At 42.0% G+C, this 18,418-nt stretch overlaps 1 protein-coding gene across 19 annotated transcripts in view; it reads left to right on the top strand.

Annotated features, from left to right (window-relative positions):
• Window positions 1-18,418, top strand: part of dtnbb (dystrobrevin, beta b) — a 50,307-nt gene that overhangs the window by 19,633 nt on the left and 12,256 nt on the right. For 17 of the 19 annotated variants that reach the window (XM_029729562.1, XM_029729545.1, XM_029729548.1 and 14 more), the window contains 3 exons: window positions 1,317-1,422; window positions 1,674-1,840; window positions 3,796-3,923. In XM_029729562.1, coding sequence (XP_029585422.1) covers window positions 1,317-1,422; window positions 1,674-1,840; window positions 3,796-3,923 — 401 coding nt within the window. Of the gene's footprint in view, window positions 1-1,316; window positions 1,423-1,673; window positions 1,841-3,795; window positions 3,924-4,492; window positions 4,776-18,418 lie in introns of those variants that run through there. The other 2 variants (XM_029729564.1, XM_029729549.1) reach the window with 2 other exon arrangements.

The following is an 18,418-nucleotide window of genomic DNA, read 5'->3' as shown; positions in this document are numbered from 1 at the left end:
GTGTGGTGAAGAAGGCACAACAGCGCCTCATCAAGGCTGAAGAAATTTGGCTTGTCACCTACAACCCTGACAAACCTTTACTGATGCACAATCAAGAGCATCCTGTCGGGCTGTTTCACAGCCTGGTATGGCAACTGCACCGCCCTCAACCGCAAGGCTCTCCAGAGGGTGATGCAGTCTGCACAAGGCATCACCGGGGGCAAACTACCTGCCCTCCATGACACCTACAGCACCCGATGTCACAGGAAGGCCAAAAAGGACATCAACCACCCGAGCCACTGCCTGTTCACCCCGCTATCATCCAGAAGGCGAGGTCAGTACAGGTGTATCAAAGCTGGGACCGAGAGACTGAAAAACAGCTTCTATCTCAAGGCCATCAGACTGCTAAACAGCAATCCCTAACTCAGAGAGGCTGCTGCCTACATTGAGACCCAATCACTGGCCACTTTAATAAATGGATCACTAGTCACTTTAAACAATGCCACTTTACATAATGTCACTTTATTAATGTTTGCATATCTTACATTACTCATATGTATGTACTGTATTTTATACCATCTATTGCACCTTGCCTATGTGTTTCTGCCATCTCTCATCCATATATTTATATGTACATATTCTTATTCACCCCTTTTAGATTTGTGTGCATTAGGTCATTGTTAGTTTTTGGGGAATTGTTAGAATACTTGTTAGATATTACTGCACTGTCGGAACTAAAGCACAAGCATTTCGCTACACTCACATTAACATCTGCTAACCATGTGTATGTGACCAATACAATTTTATTTGATTTGGTGGTCCAGGTTAGCCCAAGTGTGATTGACAGCCTGGTTGGGTGCTACAACCTTGTAAATATAGTCCACAGACCATAGAAAAAATGTATGGACAGCATTATAAAGGTTATCCTCAATAAGCAGGGATAGTTAATCTATTATTGAAGATGACCTTTTGCAGTGCTGTCCATTTCTTCCACTATGGGTTGCGTCCTAAATGGCACCCTATTCCCTATACAGTGCACTATTTTTGACCAGAGCCCAATGGGCCCTGGTCAAAAGCAGTGTACTACATAGGGAATAGACTCCCATTTGGGACGTACTGTGCCCATGGAGTCGATGCCAGCAGAATTACTACTTGCATTCTGTCTGACAAGGTCTTGCTTCTCTGCTGTCTGTCAATGAACCTTATCCACATCTGTTGTTATCCAGATCTTGCTGAGAATTATTTTAATTGTCCCACTCTGTGCCGCTTTATAAATGAATGCATTGGGGTGTGCTATCTCTGTATAACTGAATGCATCTTGGTGTGTTTGTATCTAGAAGAAGATCTTGCTGAACACGTTTTTGGACATTTTGATGGCAGATCCTCCCCCCCAGTGCCTCGTGTGGCTACCTCTCATGCACCGGCTCGCTAATGTTGAAAATGGTAATGTTACCCTGTTATTACTTTTCTTCTTGGCTCTATTTTCACAGTGAATTTGCCACCGAAACACCAGTAATAGTCATTCTAATCTATCTAAGCATTTCTATTGACAAATATGGTAACACTTTTACCTGTAGGTATAATGCTGTTATAAGCATATTTGTGATTTTTTTTTATCATGCCTTATAATACATTTTATAATATGTTATGTTATGTTATGACCTATGAACCATTTCTCTGTGGTTTCCTTCTAGTCTTCCATCCCGTGGAATGTTCCTATTGCCGGAGTGAAAGTATGATGGGGTTCCGTTACCGGTGCCAACAGTGCCATGGCTACCAACTCTGTCAGAGCTGCTTCTGGCGTGGCCATGCCAACGGTCCCCATAGCAACCAGCATCAAATGAAGGAGCACTCCTCTTGGGTAGGCATGGCAACCACAAAGGCTCTATCTCTCTTGGTTTTTAAAATTCCTCCTCTCCTCGTCTCCTCCCGTTCGTCTGCGCTGATTGGAAAAAGACTTGACAGTAGGGCTGTGACGATACCATTATCACGCAATTTAATCCATGACAAAAATGAAAACATGAAGCAGGCAAAACTATTTGGTGCTTTAAAAACCTGCACATCATTAGGCTGACTTTCACCTGGTCAGTTCTTTCAGATCACACATCAGATCCCATAAATATTCTGAAAGGGATTTAATGTTTTTTTTTTTTTTTACTAATTTCAGCTAATTAAATTGAGTTTCTAATGCTATGCCACCATTCTCCCAATTCTGAATCAGTGTGATTTTAATTCAAGCTGGGGAAAGGATTTGCACTGGTTCCAAATCCAATACTGAACTAAGGATGGTGATTACTGTTTGTTTTTAGGGCATCATGACCAGAATTAAATGGCTGAGCAAATTTGGTTGTAGAATTAGAAAAATCTATGACAAAGCAAAGAGAACTATGTATTTGGTCCTATTTTGTATGAACCGATTTTGTCATTCTTCAAATCAAATGTTATTGGTCACATACACTTATTTAGCAGATGTTATTGTGGGTGTAGCGAAATGCTTGTGTTCCTAGCTCCTACAGTGCAGTAGTATTTAACAATACACAACAATAGACACACATCTCAAAATAAAAGAATGGAATTAAGAAATATATACAGTACCAGTCAAAAGTTTGTACACACCTACTCATTCCAGGGTTATTCTTTATTTTGACTATTTTCTACATTGTAGAATAATAATAAAGATATCAAAACTATGAAAACGCAGTAGTAACCAAAAAAGTGATAAACAAATCAAAATCTATTTTATATTTGAGATTCTTCAAAGTAGCCACCCTTTACCTTGATGAAAGCTTTGCACACTCTTGGCATTCTCTCAACCAGCTTCGTGAGGTAGTCACCTGGAATGCATTTCAATTAATAGGTGTGCCTTGTTAAAAGTTGATTTGTGCAATTTCTTTCCTTCTTAATGTGTTTGAGCCAATCAGTTATGTTGTGACAGGGTAGGGTTGGTATACAGAAGATAGCCCTAGACGAATGACAGTCCATTATTACATAAAGCCAGAAATAACTTTTGGATATCAGAGCGGTGGTAACTCACCAGCATTCTAAACAGAAATACAACTTTCCCAAATTGGATCCTTTGTTCTTACTCCCCAAGGCAATTGATCTTATCCTAGAGGCTGCTCCAAGATGCCACTGGCAGAGAAGAGGTATTCGGAGTGGACTTCTAGTCCGACTCAGGTGTGCACACCATCCACCGCTTCTGAGTATATTACTCACTAATGTTCAGTTCCTGGACAATAAAGTAGACAAGCTCAGGGCGAGGATCTCCTTCCAGAGAGACATCAGGGACTGTAACATACTCTGTTTCACGGAATCATAGCTCTCTCCGGATATACTGTCCCTGTCCATACAGCCAGCTGGGTTCTCAGTACATCGCGTAGACAGGAATAAATATCTCTCCGGGAAGAAAGGCGGAGGTGTATGTTTCATGATTAACGACTCATGGTGTGATTGTAATAACGTACAGGAATTCAAATTCCTTCTGTTCACACAACCTAGAATACCTCACAATCAAATACTAACCTTATTACCTCTTGAGAATTCTCATCGGTTATAGTCACAGCCGTGTATATTCCCCCTCAAGCCGATACCACAACGGCCCTTCTTTGTGCACTACACAACATAACTGGATATTTTAGAGAATTTTAATGTCAATTACAAATACATCTCTTTACACTACTTCTATAAGCAATTCCCACATTATAACAGACAGTTTTGTGGTCAATTCCATTTCACTTCAAACAATTCAATAAGTAAACTGGAATTTCAGTTAGGGTGAATGTAATGTCCACCATCTTGTTTCTGCCTCTCTCACAGAAGTCTCCGGCTAAAAAGCTGAGCCACGCCATCAGTAAGTCTCTAGGCTGTGTCCCCATTGGAGAGCCACCTCACCCAATGTTCCCTGAGCAGTCAGAGAAACCGCAGGACACCATGGCCCACACTGTGTAAGTATTCTGGATACTTCTACCTCTGCTGGACACAGATTATGCCTAGTCCTAGACTAAAGAGCATGTTCAATGGAGATTCTCCATTAAAAGTCTAGGCCTAATCTGTGTCCATGAAACCGACCCCGTATGTCTATCTTCACCAAAGATACTCCCATCTTTGTCCTTTTCCCTTTAAGTTCTGCACTGTCTGTTGTCCAAATTCCTTATGATGCAACCATTGGCTCTCTGTCAATTGATGGTAGCCTGGTGACGTGACCCACGTGACTCGCAGCGTAGAGAGGGCGGACTTCGAAAGTCAGGTGTTCGCCAGCCTAAATTGATGGTGCATTGTCAATCATTTCTCACTGAAATGGAAGGACCGTGATTACTTAGTTATACAGTACATGTGAGAAAGATGAGGTGTCGTGTAGGTTCAGATTGGTTTTACTGAGAGGAGGCTGCTTTCATAGAAATAGAATGCTCTATTATATTCTATTATAGTCTAAGTAATTCTATTATAGTCTAAGTAATTCTATTATAGTCCAAGTAATTCTATTATAGTCTAAGTAATTCTATTATATTCTAAGGAATTGTAGGTTCTTTGAACAGCGTCTTGGACACCATCAGTCTGCTGTGTGTTATGTCATGAAGCCGGAGGTTTGGTATAACTCTAAGACTCTGGCTGGGAGAAACTGTTGTATATCTTACTGGCTGTCGCATATCTTCAGTCTAATTTACATTTCAGAAAATGTCCTGTTTTTCAGAATAATATGTACTGTGTTTATTCCGTAATCCATTTCACGTTTCGTATTACCAACATACAGTATATTTGATCGGCACTTCCTTGAAATAAATTGATTCAAAATAAAATAAATACGTGTGAAAGATTGTTCTGGTTTAGATGTTGTTTACTTACCGTTTCCTCATGTTGATGTTTTCTCTAGTATGCTGATTTTACAAGTCCAATAAGCTGCAAATGAGTTTTCTGTCAATTACATCCCTTTTTGTTACTTGGATACCATTGCGCTCTACCGTCATACTGCAGACTACGAGTCAGATTCATCTCTTTCTCTGTCTGGTTTTCTAGTTATTTTAAGACCCGGGCTGAATGTCAGTGAGTACTGACATTCAGAGCCATCAGAGGAAAAAGTAGTAATCAAAAAAATGCCAAGAGGAAACAGGCTGCGTGTGGAAATGTGTGTGATGTGCGTAGTTTCCTGCATTACTGCCTAAGAAATACTATATCTCCAGACTCTGAATCACTCCTGGGTCCGCAGCTCAGAGTAGGAGTGCTGATCTGGGATCAGGTCTCCTCTCTAAATCATTATGAGTTAAAAGGCTAAACTGATCCTAGATCAGTACTCCTACTGGGACCCTGTAGGGTTGTTCTGCAGGCCTCCCTCCGACTGTTTAAGGGAGATCACAGACTTATTAATGGTATCAAGAGCTTTAAAAATGATTTATAGTTTAAATTATCAACTGCTAAACACCAAAGTGTGTGCATATATATCAGAGATTTATGGCTCTCTAGTGTATTCACTGCATTTCACAGAAATTGTGCATTTGATGATGGATTTAGCAGATAGAACGAAGCGTGTGTAAAAATAAACTAATATGGAGTTTTCTTTTGAGATGTTAAGTGATAGGATTCGTTAGTAGCATACAATTGCATTACATGTGTAGAGGAAGGCCCTAAAAATTGTCAAAGACTCCAGCTTCCCTAGTCATAGACTGTTCTCTCTGCTACCGCACGGCAAGCGGTACCGGAGCGCCAAGTCTAGGTCCAAGAGGCATCTAAACAGCTTCTACCCCCAAGCCATAAGACTCCTGAACATCTAATCAAATGGCTACCCAGACTATTTGCATTTCCCCCCTCCCTCACCCCCCCCTTTTATGCCGCTGCTACTCTCTGTTATTATCTATGCATAGTCACTTTAATAACTCTACCTACATGTACATATCACCTCAATTACCTCGACTAACCGGTGCCCCCGCACATTGACTCGGTACCGGTACCCCCTGTATATAGCCTCGCTATTGTTATTTTACTGCTGCTCTTTAATTAGTTGTTACTTTTATTTCTTATTCGTATTTTTGAAACTGCATTGTTGGTTAAGGGCTTGTAAGTAAGCATTTCACTGTAAGGTCTACACCTGTTGTATTCGGCGCATCTGACAAATACAATGTGCCTCGCTAGTAACCAGATTTCATTGAATAGGGTCTTACATCTTAGCTAAAGCCTATGTTTCTTTAGTATACCTCAGTCTCGAGATTGTTGATGGGCAATGTGCATTCTCATGCTTTCTCTCAGAAGCCGTTTCAGGGTTAGCAGCACAGTGTATAATTAGGAGGTTATAAAGCAAGGTAATGTAGGTTACTGCTTACTCCTGAAACATGACCTGTTACTGAAGACTGGTCCCACATCTATTTGTGCTTTCTTGCATACTCCTATGGTTGTTCTTTGGCATGACAGACAAACAGATCTGGGATCAGGCTACTGTTAGTGTGCCTCTTCGTTGCTGCTGGGGAGTCAAAGTAGAAACTGACGCAGTATGAGGGTTATTCACAGAGCTTCTCCCTCCTGTCTGTCATCTCCCTCCATACCGCCCTTGAATGATGTTGAAAATGATTTTCTGGGTTCCACCAAACCAAACCGATTGTGGTGACAGCAGGGAATGAGTTGGGCAACGAGTCCAAGAACGGTATTATGGATCATGATGAAGTATGATGAGGGGCTGAAAAGTCATCAAATGTAAAACCTAAGCATTGAATAAAACTCATAAAATAATTTTTCTATCTTTGCCGTATCTGCTCTGACCAGAGGGCACAATGGTCGGTTTGTTTTGCATATGGCTTTTGCTTCTTCATTTTCCTATTTCAATTTTAAATCTGAGGCAATTAAATGCTGCTCTTCCTCCTAGCAATATTCCCCGGAACCCTTCTGGAATAAATGTAGGGGAAAATACATCCTCTTCCTCAAAGACCATTTTCAAAGACCTAAGTTGTGTTCCCAGTGGCACTCTACTCCTTATAAAGTGCATTACTTTAGACTAGAGCTCTACCAGCCCAAGTCAAAAGTAGTACACTACAAAAGGGATAGGGTTACGTTTAGGACGTAGATATAGTCGTCTGTTTTCTAATGAGGACAAATGTATTCTGAGAGGATGAGGGTTCGTAAAAATGTCCTGAATTTGTATTAGGAGGACTGAACCGAAATGAAACAGTGTAATTAAAACGATGGCGTTTAAATTGAACTCTGGCTGCAATGTTAAGACATCGGCAGATATAATGGGTGGGTTTGAAGCGTAAAGGATTAATATGTGATTGAAGTGTAGGCTAATGTCAATGTACAGGATTTAAACCCATTGAGCTAATGAGAACCTTGTGTGACAGACAGTGGATATGATATACTTGGTGTGGCCTGAGCTCCTCAGCAGGCTATAAGCAAGCTGTGAGTTTAGGATCCCCTGGCTGACAGTGAGTTTCCAGTGGATTTATACACTACATGAAGGGAAGCAGAGTTATGGTTTTGTGATGGACTATCTGTCACTGTTGATCTGTACATTTTGAACTGATTTAGGCGACCATGTTTTTAGCACCTGACTATTTGACTCCCTCAATAATATATCATGATGGATTGGAAATTATTTTCCTACTGTAGCTACTGGCTTTCTGTGGCTTTACGCTACACAGTACTACTCAATTCCTCATTTTATGATTGGATCCCCCCCGCCACCAATTATGCTTTTGGTTTGGCCCGGTCCTCAGAGGCCGTGGTTTGTGAAGGGTAATAATAAAAAGTTGTGCAAGACTTGTAAGAAGAATGGAGCAATAGTTCCTCTCTTTCTCTCTCTCTCCTCTCTCTTCTTAACAAACCCTTCATTCTGTGAGCTAACTTGTAACTGCAATGCAGTGCCTTAGAACGCTGCGACACTCGTGAGACCCGTAAACACATTTGTGCACAAAATTTGTCCACATGAAACATTTCTGGGATATTTTATTTCAGCTCATGAAACATGGGAACAACACTTTACATGTTGAGTTTATATTTTTGTTCCGTATATAACTGTTATGTACATTTTACACAATAATATCTCTGTGTGCCATTTCTGAAAAACTATGCATGCACAAAAATATTAATATTTATAAACTTGGTGCACGCCATACATACACGTTTCCTGTTATAAATCAGACCTGTCGTAAAACTGTGCGCGCGCATTATAACTCCGCCTGAATAACACCGCTCACCCTCTTCCTCCCTCTCTCTCTCTGACCTCCTCTGCCTGTCTTTGACCTCCTCTGCCTGTCTTTGACCTCCTCTGCCTGTCGTTTTTTTGGTGACAGTAACGCCCTTATTTGCTGTATACTTTAGAAGTATTGGAATTAGGCCAAGACAGTATCTGAAGGAAATAGCAATGGTGAACTTGGATCAAATGTCTTTGGCGGCATTGGCAGAATGTTTTATTATGCAGTGACATTTGCTGTAGCCTATCTGACCGTTTCTGAAAGACAAAAACAGTTGCAAATGGTTGTGGACCTGTAAACAGACCGTTTCAAATCAATAATGTTTTGCATTTACTTTTTCCCTATCCTGAATATGCTGCACTGCCCGCTAATTCTGAAACGTAAAAAAATTCTAATTACAGTAGGCCTACTTACAGTGGTGACCTACACACTTTAATGCATATGATCAACTGTCTGTTTTACCTGTTAAATTCTACTGAACGTTATAAACCGCCGCTCCCTCTCGGGATGCATAGAGCAAAGAGGTGAAATTATAATAGCTTATCTAATAGGCCCAATTATATAAATGAGAGATGCAGTTGGTCATTTGTTGTATGGCTACTTAGGGAATATGAGCTATCATGGCCAAAACAATGTGAGGAATTTATTCCGCAATGGTTGTGATATATTCTGTTTCTAAATGAAATACTGTCTACTGGAGAAATGTGACATTACAGTATTCTGACGTGGCCTGCAAACGAAAAGGTGACTGTTCTACCATTATACTGCACTTCGGATCAGATCCATTAAATCCGTACATTTTCTCGCTAATGGCAAATGTTATTATATTTATCTGCCTGTTTTTTTTAAAAATTTTTATGAATAAGTGTGTCATGATATATTCCTACACAAGGCTGCTAGGCTACTTTTGCCTCCTTGTAATGGAAGACTTCAACCACTAGAAACTGTGCGTACGCATGGTCTAAAGTTTGCGGGAGACAAGCACATTCTCACATCAAGGGGGCATATTTTGTGTGTGTCACGATCGTCAAAAGGAGTAGAAGAAAAAAGGGCTGCCTAAGTATGATTCCTAATCAGAGACAACGATAGGAACCATACTCGGCTCAACACAAAGAAATATAAACCATAGAATGCCCACCCCACACCCTGACCTAACAACCTAGAGAAATAAACCGTCTCTCTCAGGTCAGGGCGTGACAGTACCCCCCCCCCCCCCAAAGGTGCGGACTCCTGGCCGCAAACCTGAACCTATAGGGGAGGGTCCGGGTGGGCATCTATACTTGGCGGCGGCTCTGGTTCGGGGCGTAGCCCCCACACCGCCCGCTGATCCCCCCGCATCTGTGTCGCCGGAGGAACCAGACCGTGGATCATCGCCGGAGGCTCTGATCTGCCGACCGCCGCTGAAGACTCCGGTCTGCAGACCGTCGTTGAAGATTTCGGTGCTGCGGGCCGCAGCTGAAGACTCCGGCCTACGGACCATCGCTGGAGGCTCCGGACTGGGGAGCGTCGCTGGAGGCTCCGGACTGGGGAGCGTCGCTGCAGGCTCCGAGCCATGGATCATCACTACAGGTTCCGCGCCAGGATAACCTGGGCCGAAGAGACGCACTGGAGACCAGGAACGCTGAGCCGGCACTCTTCTTCCTGGCTGACGGCCAACTCTAGCACGGCAACGGTGAGGAGCTTGCACCGAGCGCACCGGGCTGTGAGTGTGCACTGGCGACACAGTGCACATCACCGCATAACACGGTGCTTGCTCGGTCACTCGCTCCCCACGGTAAGCACGGGGAGTTGGCTCAGGTCTCAACCCCGACTTAGCCAATCTCCCCGTGTGCCCCCCCCCCCCAATTTTTCTTTTGCCGCTGCCTCTCGGGCTTCCGTTGTTGGGCTAGCTCCTCATAGCATCGCCGTTCCGCTTGCGCCGTCTCCACCTGCTTCCATGGCAGGGTCTTGTCCCCTGCCATTACCTCCTCCCAGGTCCAGGGCGTCCTCCACTCTCTCTGCTCCTCCTGGGCATGCTGCTTGGTCCTTTGGTGGTGGGATCTTCTGTCACGATCGTCTAAAGGAGTAGACCAAGGCGCAGCGTACTTAGAGTTCCACATGTTTAATAAATATGAAACTCACCAAAAACAATACAGGAGAAAACTAAACGTAACGTTCTGGGCTGCTGACAGGCAGCTACACAAAAACAAGATCCCACAACTAAAGGTGGAAAAAAGGGCTTCCTAAGTATGATTCCTAATCAGAGACAACGATAGACAGCTGCCTCTGATTAGGAACCATTCTCGGCTCAACACAAAGAAATATAAACCATAGAATGCCCACCCCCACACCCTGACCTAACAACCTAGAGAAATAAACCGTCTCTCTCAGGGCATGACAGTGTGGGTGCAATGTTTATAAATGATGCCCCAGGTCATACTCACTGTAACTGTAAATATTTCTTCCCCCCAACCTTTACTCATCGTTAAAGGACTGACTGTTGTCTGTAATGTCAGAATGCCTCCTGTTCTTTTATTCCTTCACACATCCCCTTAGTCAATACTAATCCTATCACTGCCATTGCAATAGGAAATAGTTCTGTAATTAATTTAGCTGTGAGCGCAATGAGATTTTATGACAGGGATATTGACAGACGGAGAGAATGAGGGAGAGTGCATTAAGTAGTAGATTCATTTTATAGAGGGAGCGAGGGAGGGATGGAGGGAGGGAGAGCTTCAGTCGCAGTGCAAAAACATCCTTATAAACACTCCGAGCACATCAGTCTTAAACCTTTTTATGTAAGAGTCTTCTCAACCACTACTCTTAATAACAATATTTCTCCAGAAATGGGAGCTATTTTTGTACTCTGTATGCAAAAAGGTTTGATTATTTCTGAGAGGATAGTACAGTACTGTATATGAAACACAGCATGTTAAGTCTTTGGTCCCATGTTTCATGAGCTGAAGTAAAAGATCCCGTATATTTTCCATACGCACAAAAAAGCTGATTTCTCTCAAATGTTGTGCACACATTTGTTTACATCCCTATTGGTGAGCATTTCTCCATTGCCAAGATAATCCATCCACCTGACAGGTGTGGCATATCAAGAAGCTGATTAAACAGCATGATCATTACACAAGTGCATGTTGTGCTGGGGACAATAAAAGGACACTCTAAAATGTGCAGTTTTGTCACACAACCTGATGTCACAGATGTCTCAAGTTTTGAGGGAGCGTGTAATTGGTATGCTGACTGCAGGAATGTCCACCAGAGCTGTTGCCAGAGAATTGAATGTTCATTTTTCTACCAATGTCGTTTTGGAGAATTTGGTACGTCCAACAGGCCTCACAACTGCAGACCACGTGTATGGCGTCGTGTAGGCGAGCGGTTTGCTGATGTCAATGTTGTGAACAGAGTGCCCCATGCTGGCGGTGGGGGCAGGCAATAAGCCAGATACAATGAACACAATTGCATTTTATCGATGGCAGTGGGATTGCACAGAAATACCGTGACACGAGCCTGAGGGTCATTGTCGTGCCATTAATTCGCCGACATCACCTCATGTTTCAGCATGATAATGCATGGGCCCATGTCGCAAGGATCTGTACACAATTCCTGGAAGCTGAAAATGTCCCAGTTCTTCCATGGCCTGCGCACTCACCAGACATGTCACCCATTGAGCATGTTTGGGATGCTCTGGATCGACGTGTACGACAGCGGGTTCCAGTTCATGCCAATATCCAGCAACTTCGCACAGCCATTGAGGAGGAATGGGACAACATTCCACAGGTCACAATCAACAGCCTGATCAACTCTATGCGAAGGAGATGTGTCGTGCTGCATGAGGCAAATAGTGGAAGGTCTTTTTTGGAAGGCATCTGTGACCAACAGATTCATATCTGTATTCCCAGTCATGTGAAATCCATAGATTAGGGCCTAATTTATTTATTTCAGTTGACTGATTTCCGTGTATGAACTGTAACTCAGTGAAATCTTTGAAATTGTTGCATGTTGCGTTTTTATATTTTTGTTCAGTATACATCAAATACATGGTTTCCATGTGTTTGATGCCATTCCATTTACTCTGTTCCAGCCATGATTATGAGCCGTCCTCCCCTCAGCAGCCTCCTCTGATATGAAATGCCTGTTGTGTATTGGGCCTTGGAGGACTTTGGATGTTTCAAACACCTGAAACAACTTTTTCTTATCCACCCTCCCCCTCTCCATCCTCACTTATGGAAAAACTGCATGAATTACACATTCTGATTTCAATTACAGTAAAATCTCTCGCACGCCCACACACACCCACACACACGCATCCCTCCCCCACACACACAGACAGGGGCTTCATGCATCCATTATTTTAGAGGGTGCACAAAGTCCCCTTATGATAAAAACACATTTACACAAGTGGAAAATGTCCAAATGTTTTGCACATGTGAAATCACGTGAAACCATGTGATTTTTTGGAATACTTCACATATGATCTGTTCCAAAAAGACATGTGAAACCATGTCTTTTTGGAACAAGTTTCGCATCTGCATTTTCACATCTGTTTTTAGACATTTTTACAAATTAATAAAAAGATGAAATGTCTTGAGTCTATAAGTATTCTACTCCTTTGTTATGGCAAGCCTAAATACGTTCAGGAGTAAAAATTTGCTTAACAAGTCACATAACAAATTACTCAGTGTCCACATTCTGTTAAAACCTGTTGAGGATCTTATCCCGATCTAATCCCGGTAATGGGATTCATTGTCATGTGACCATGGCGGGGAATTCAAAACTGCAAGAGTAATCATTTCAAATAATCAAATAATCAACTATTTTCCTCCATTTGAAAGATATATCTCCTAAATCTAACCACGCTGTCCGATTTTCCGAGGCTTTACAGAGAATGCATAAAGTTAGGTTATGTGAGGAGAGTACATTGACAATAGCTGCATGTAATGTTTAGCCAATTCAAAGAAGGGCATCAACAGACAGAAAACTAGCTAGAATTATGCACTTACCTTTGACAATCTGCATCAGATGACACTCATAGGACATTATGTTATACAATACATGCATTTTTAGTTCCATCAAGTTCATATTTATATCCAAAAACAGCATTTACAGTCGCGGTGAAATTCAGAATTTTTTTCGGCTCGAATGCACCCAGTGAATCCAGCATTACAAATCACGGAATAACTATTCGAAAACATTGGTAAATTATAATATTGTCATTCAAAGAATAATATATTATCATCTCGTAATTGCTACCGAATGGCCAGATCTCAAAATAACTTTACTGGGAAATCACATTTTGCATAAACTGGGTACTATGCTAACAACAATAGGCTATATGCTAAGCTAAGCTAAGCTATACCGTTAGCATTAGCATCATCTAATATCGATAATAACATTCTAAATATCCCCTTACCTTTGATTATCTCCATCAGAAGGCGCTGCCAGAGTTCCCAGGTCCAGAACAAATGTGGTTTCTTTTGACAAAGTTCATCATTTATGTCCAAATAGTTAGCGTTCAGTAGGCTCCCACAAAATGAGGTGGGCACTGTAAAGTCACTTCGAAAAGCTAAAGAAAACCTAGTAAATAATCTATTTACGTTTGTTTAAACATGTCAAACGTTGTTTAGCACTAATCTTTTGTTTCATTTTTAACGTGAAACATCAGTAAACATCAGTAATATTTTCACACAACCTATCAAGTGTCTAGAATAAACGATAATGACAAAGACTCTCTTCTCAGATTCATGCGCAGGCGCAAAAAATGAAGTGATGACGTGTCAACTTGTAAGCTTTCTTATTCGGTCTGTATTCATGACAGATGCTTCCAACAACTTTCTAAAGATCGTTGACATCTAGTGGAAGCCGTAGGAGTTGCGAACAGAATCCTTTCTCACTGTGGTATCTTTAAAACAATGACACTAAATAGTACAGTCACAAAATTCTCATTTTTTTAAATCTATTTTTCACAGGTTTTTGCCTGCAATATGAGTTTTGTTATACTTACAGACACCATTCAAACTGTTTTAGAAAATTCAGAGTGTTTTCTATCCAAACCTGAACAATAATATGCATATTCTAGCTTCTGAGTTGGTGTAGGAGGCAGTTAAAAATGCGCACATATTTTTTTCCAAAATTCTCAATACTGCCCCCTGGCCTCAACAGGTTATTAAACATGATTGTTGAATGACTACCTCATCCTTGTACCCCACACATACAATTATCTGTAAGGTCCCTCAGTCAAGTAGTGAAGTGCAGTACCTTGAGGTTACTGCGCTTCACATCGATAAAAACTGGAAACTGCATTCACACGCTCTGGCCGTAATGAAGACAGAAGAGAGGCACTATGCTGAAACGTGCGCCGGATGTAGCAAAGCAGTGGAACGTTGAAAACAAAAGTTACCACACTTTGCACAGACGGTGCATGGAGCGTGATTGCAGCTGCGAGACGTCTGCCTTTGGAACACCTCCCCTGCACCGCGCACCGTCTCCAAAGGTCCATCACAGTGTCCCTACGGAACAGCGGGTTCGACAATGCCCTAGCCAAATACTGAGGAACTGTTGGGCATTTCAAACACAGCAAGTTATAAATGGACAAAAGAAGGAGTCACTTGCACAAGATGTCACAACAAGATGGAGTCCCACTCTGGGAATGGTAAAGCGTGTCCACAGAAACCAACAGCCACTGAGGGATGCGCTGTCCCGACAGAAAACCAACATCACCATGCCGACCACAGCTGAACTGGAGAAACTGCGGAAGCTGGTGGCACTACTGGAGCGCTACAGTCTTTATCGCACTATTAGTGTTATAATACAACTGTGTGTGTGTGAGAGAGAGAGAGTGGAGAGATAGAGTCTGTGTGTATAACAAGTCTCTCACAATTGACTGAAGTGATTTTATATGATCTTCCACTGGAGGCACTTGACTGAACTTCTGGGAGGGGAGAAGTACTATTGGTGGGGTTGCCTGCTTTGTGCCACCTCCTTTTGGGTGATGGAGAGCTCCGATGATGACCCAGCCTACGTGGTAAGATTCAAGCTGACATTCACGACAGACCTGCAGAAATGCAAGGAAAACACCTACCCCACATGGCTGAAGATCGGTTTAAGGACCTGAAGTGCCTTCCCAGACCTGAGAGGGGTGAGGTGTGGGCTTTGGTCAGCAACTTGCTGAAGGAAGAGAGGCCTGCACAGCAACCTGGTAAAGCAACAGAGTCAGAGCCACCAAAGAAAAAAAGCTGCCCTCTTGTTGAGTTCGCCCGAATCTGACGAAGAGGAGGAGTCCATTGAGAAAATGTGTGGAGCGTTACAAAGCAGAGGCCAGCATCAACATGGAGGACTGTCCACTACAGTGGTGGTCACAGCATGCAGGGCCACACACCAGGCTGGCCTGCATTGCACGAAGGTACCTGGCAACGCCTGCCACGTCAGCACCTTGTGAGAGGTTGTTTTCACTCTCTGGGCATATCGTACAGAAGAAGAGAGCAGCTTTATCATCTGAGAATGTCAACAGGCTTGTTTGTCTTAGCAACTGGCTCAGTGAAAAGAAATAGGAGGACGACTGAAGTGTATGGTCAGAGGCTTATGTTCTGTGGAATCCGTGACATTGTTGGACATATTTATGCTCTTTGTTCTTTGTATCCATAGAGCCAGTTTTCTTATAGCCAAACCTCCAATCAGTAATTGGGTGAACTATCATTTGGAATGGCTGCAGCTTTAACAGTGTGCCTGTCTGTGTGTCTAGTTTCATATTATCACAATGCTGCTTTACATGTCGTCACGTGTTATCACGTTAACGGCACATAACATTAAACCATCCCAAACCGTTGTAAGTAAAGTAATGAAATGGTATGGGGCATTTAAAATAAGTGGTACGCTGTTCAGCGAAAAAATGACCTCATCTGTGATTTTGAACTTACAACCTCTGGACTTAAGGTCCCCTGATATTTTTGCTGCGCCACAAAGTCTGCAGCTTTCCCTACACATTCATTAGCTATAATACAGCTCTGCAGTTAACAAAAGAGTGCCATCTGCACTGTTATTTTAGTAATCAGTTATTCTGACTGTTCTCTCATTATTGATGACATTTATTTCAGCAATTTGTGGGTTTTCTGTAGTTGTCTAATGTTGGTGGGGCATATTTTTCTGTTTTAATATTACTCCTGAATCACTATGATGCGTATAATCGTTTTTCTTGAGAGTATTTTTAACAAGGCTGAGATTTACTTTGAAGTCCAAAGTGTAGCAATACAGGTGAAATCAGTAAATGACAGACATGGTGGCATAGCAGGAAGAATGGAATGCTGTGAACCACGAGGTTGTGAGTTCAAATCCCAGGTGAGGACATGTTGAATAATAATTACTGTATAGATAAACATACGTCATGTATTTCCAAGTGTGTTAAATATGTACATTGGAAACACTATGTTAAAAGTACTGTGTGTGTCGTAATGTCCATTTGTTGTTTGCAGGGCATTGCTTGTGAAATCTCGTCACATTTTTTATCCACATGTGAAAGATTGTGATCACGTGAAAATCCAGATGTGAAACTTCATGAATTGTCACGTGAAGTGTTCCAAAAACACATGGTTTCACCTGATTTCACATGTGAAAATCATTTGGAAATTTCACTTGATTTTCCACGTGATTATTTTCGTTTTTTTGTAAGGGGACTATAAAATAGTGTGTGTGTGTGTGTGTGTGTGTGTGTGCGTGTGTGAGAAGGATAGAGGCAGAGAGAGGACAGAGATGGTGAGAGAGAGAGTGAGAGTCTGACTCTGCATTGTCATATAGTCATGTGACTGCTGGGTCTCCTTGGAGACAGCAGCAGAGTAGTTCGTTGAGATACGGGCTCAGTTGAGAGCAGAGCGGACCAGGGTATGCAGCTGGCTACAGCAGCACTTGGATGGTTGGATGTATTTGGTTAGCCGCTAGCCGGACAGGTGCTTTCTACCCTCTAAAGGAGGTAAGTGAGATCTCATAGCCTCTTATCTTTGTCTTGGTTTTCACTGAGCCGGTTATTATAGTATTAGATTCTACATGAAAGTGCACGCTGGCTTTTTCATACAGTTGGAGTTACTCAGAAATATTTGATTAGGTCATCAGCATCTAACTAGAGACGTGTTTGTGTCCTGTCTTGCTCAGATGCTAAGACGGTGTAGAACATTCTAAAAGATAACTCTGCCCAGTGTCTATTTTCCCCGATTTGAGTATGAAGACAGAAATATCAGTGATTTCGCTCATCTTTTTCCTTGTCTAAACGTGATCAAACATTCTATTTTTATTGTTTGGGATTGTATATGTGGAGCCAGTTTAAAAATAGTAGTTTAAAAATATGTTCCTTGCTGTGCTTTGAAGGTATTATTAGCTTGACTCTGGGGAAATCTAATATTTGATCTTCATAGTAATGCAAATACGCTGCTGACCCCCCCGAGTGCATACTCATGAGTAGTACAGTGATTGAATAATGAATTCCGTTGCTTTATTATGAGAAATATTGATGAATACTAATACAGTATAATGGTTATTCTCTTGCGTTCATAGAGATTAGATGGTACTTATTTTCCCCACCTTTCATTTGTGTACTGTCATGCGAGTACGCAAACGAATGATCCGTTCAAGAACAGTGAACTGTCTGTGTAAACATACTAGTGTTACTTCGCTGAGTATTATTTATAGAAATGGTTCACGTCCATGAAGGTCAAACATTCTTTGAACATATTCTGGAGAAACGTATGCTAAATTATTCTCAGTACGTCAGTACTCATGGCTGTTTAAATTGTTGGAGGCTTGCTGCTGATTAATGGCTAGGCTACAGCGAGAGGTGTAGAGATAATGGATAAGAGATAGAGAAAGTGATATGGAGAGAGATAAAAAGAGTGAGAGTAAACGTACAATGTTATTTTTTGATCATTTCTATACATTGGAGTGTGAAGAGAGAGAGTCTACACTACAGTATTTTAGGAAGAACGCATGAGAGGTAGCAAATTACTTTGCAACTGTTATTTTTCCATACATGGAATGAGAGAAAGACAGATCAGGAGAGAAACAGACCAACACTACTTTATAACTGTTATTTCTCCACACATGGGACTACACATCTTGCATTTTAGCTCTTATCCAGAGTGACTTACAGGAGCAATTAGGGTTAAGTGCCTTGCTCAAGGGCACATCAACAGATGTTTTACCTAGTCAGCTCAGGGATTCAAACCAACGACCTTTCGGTGACTGGCCCAATGCTCTTAACCACTAGGCTACCTGCTGCCCTGGAGTCTGAACTTGAC

Source organism: Salmo trutta, chromosome 33 (assembly GCF_901001165.1).
Source record: "Salmo trutta chromosome 33, fSalTru1.1, whole genome shotgun sequence".
Taxonomy (NCBI): domain Eukaryota; kingdom Metazoa; phylum Chordata; class Actinopteri; order Salmoniformes; family Salmonidae; genus Salmo; species Salmo trutta.
The sequence above is the reverse complement of the archived record's forward strand: the minus strand, read 5'-3'. Positions and strand labels throughout refer to the sequence as shown.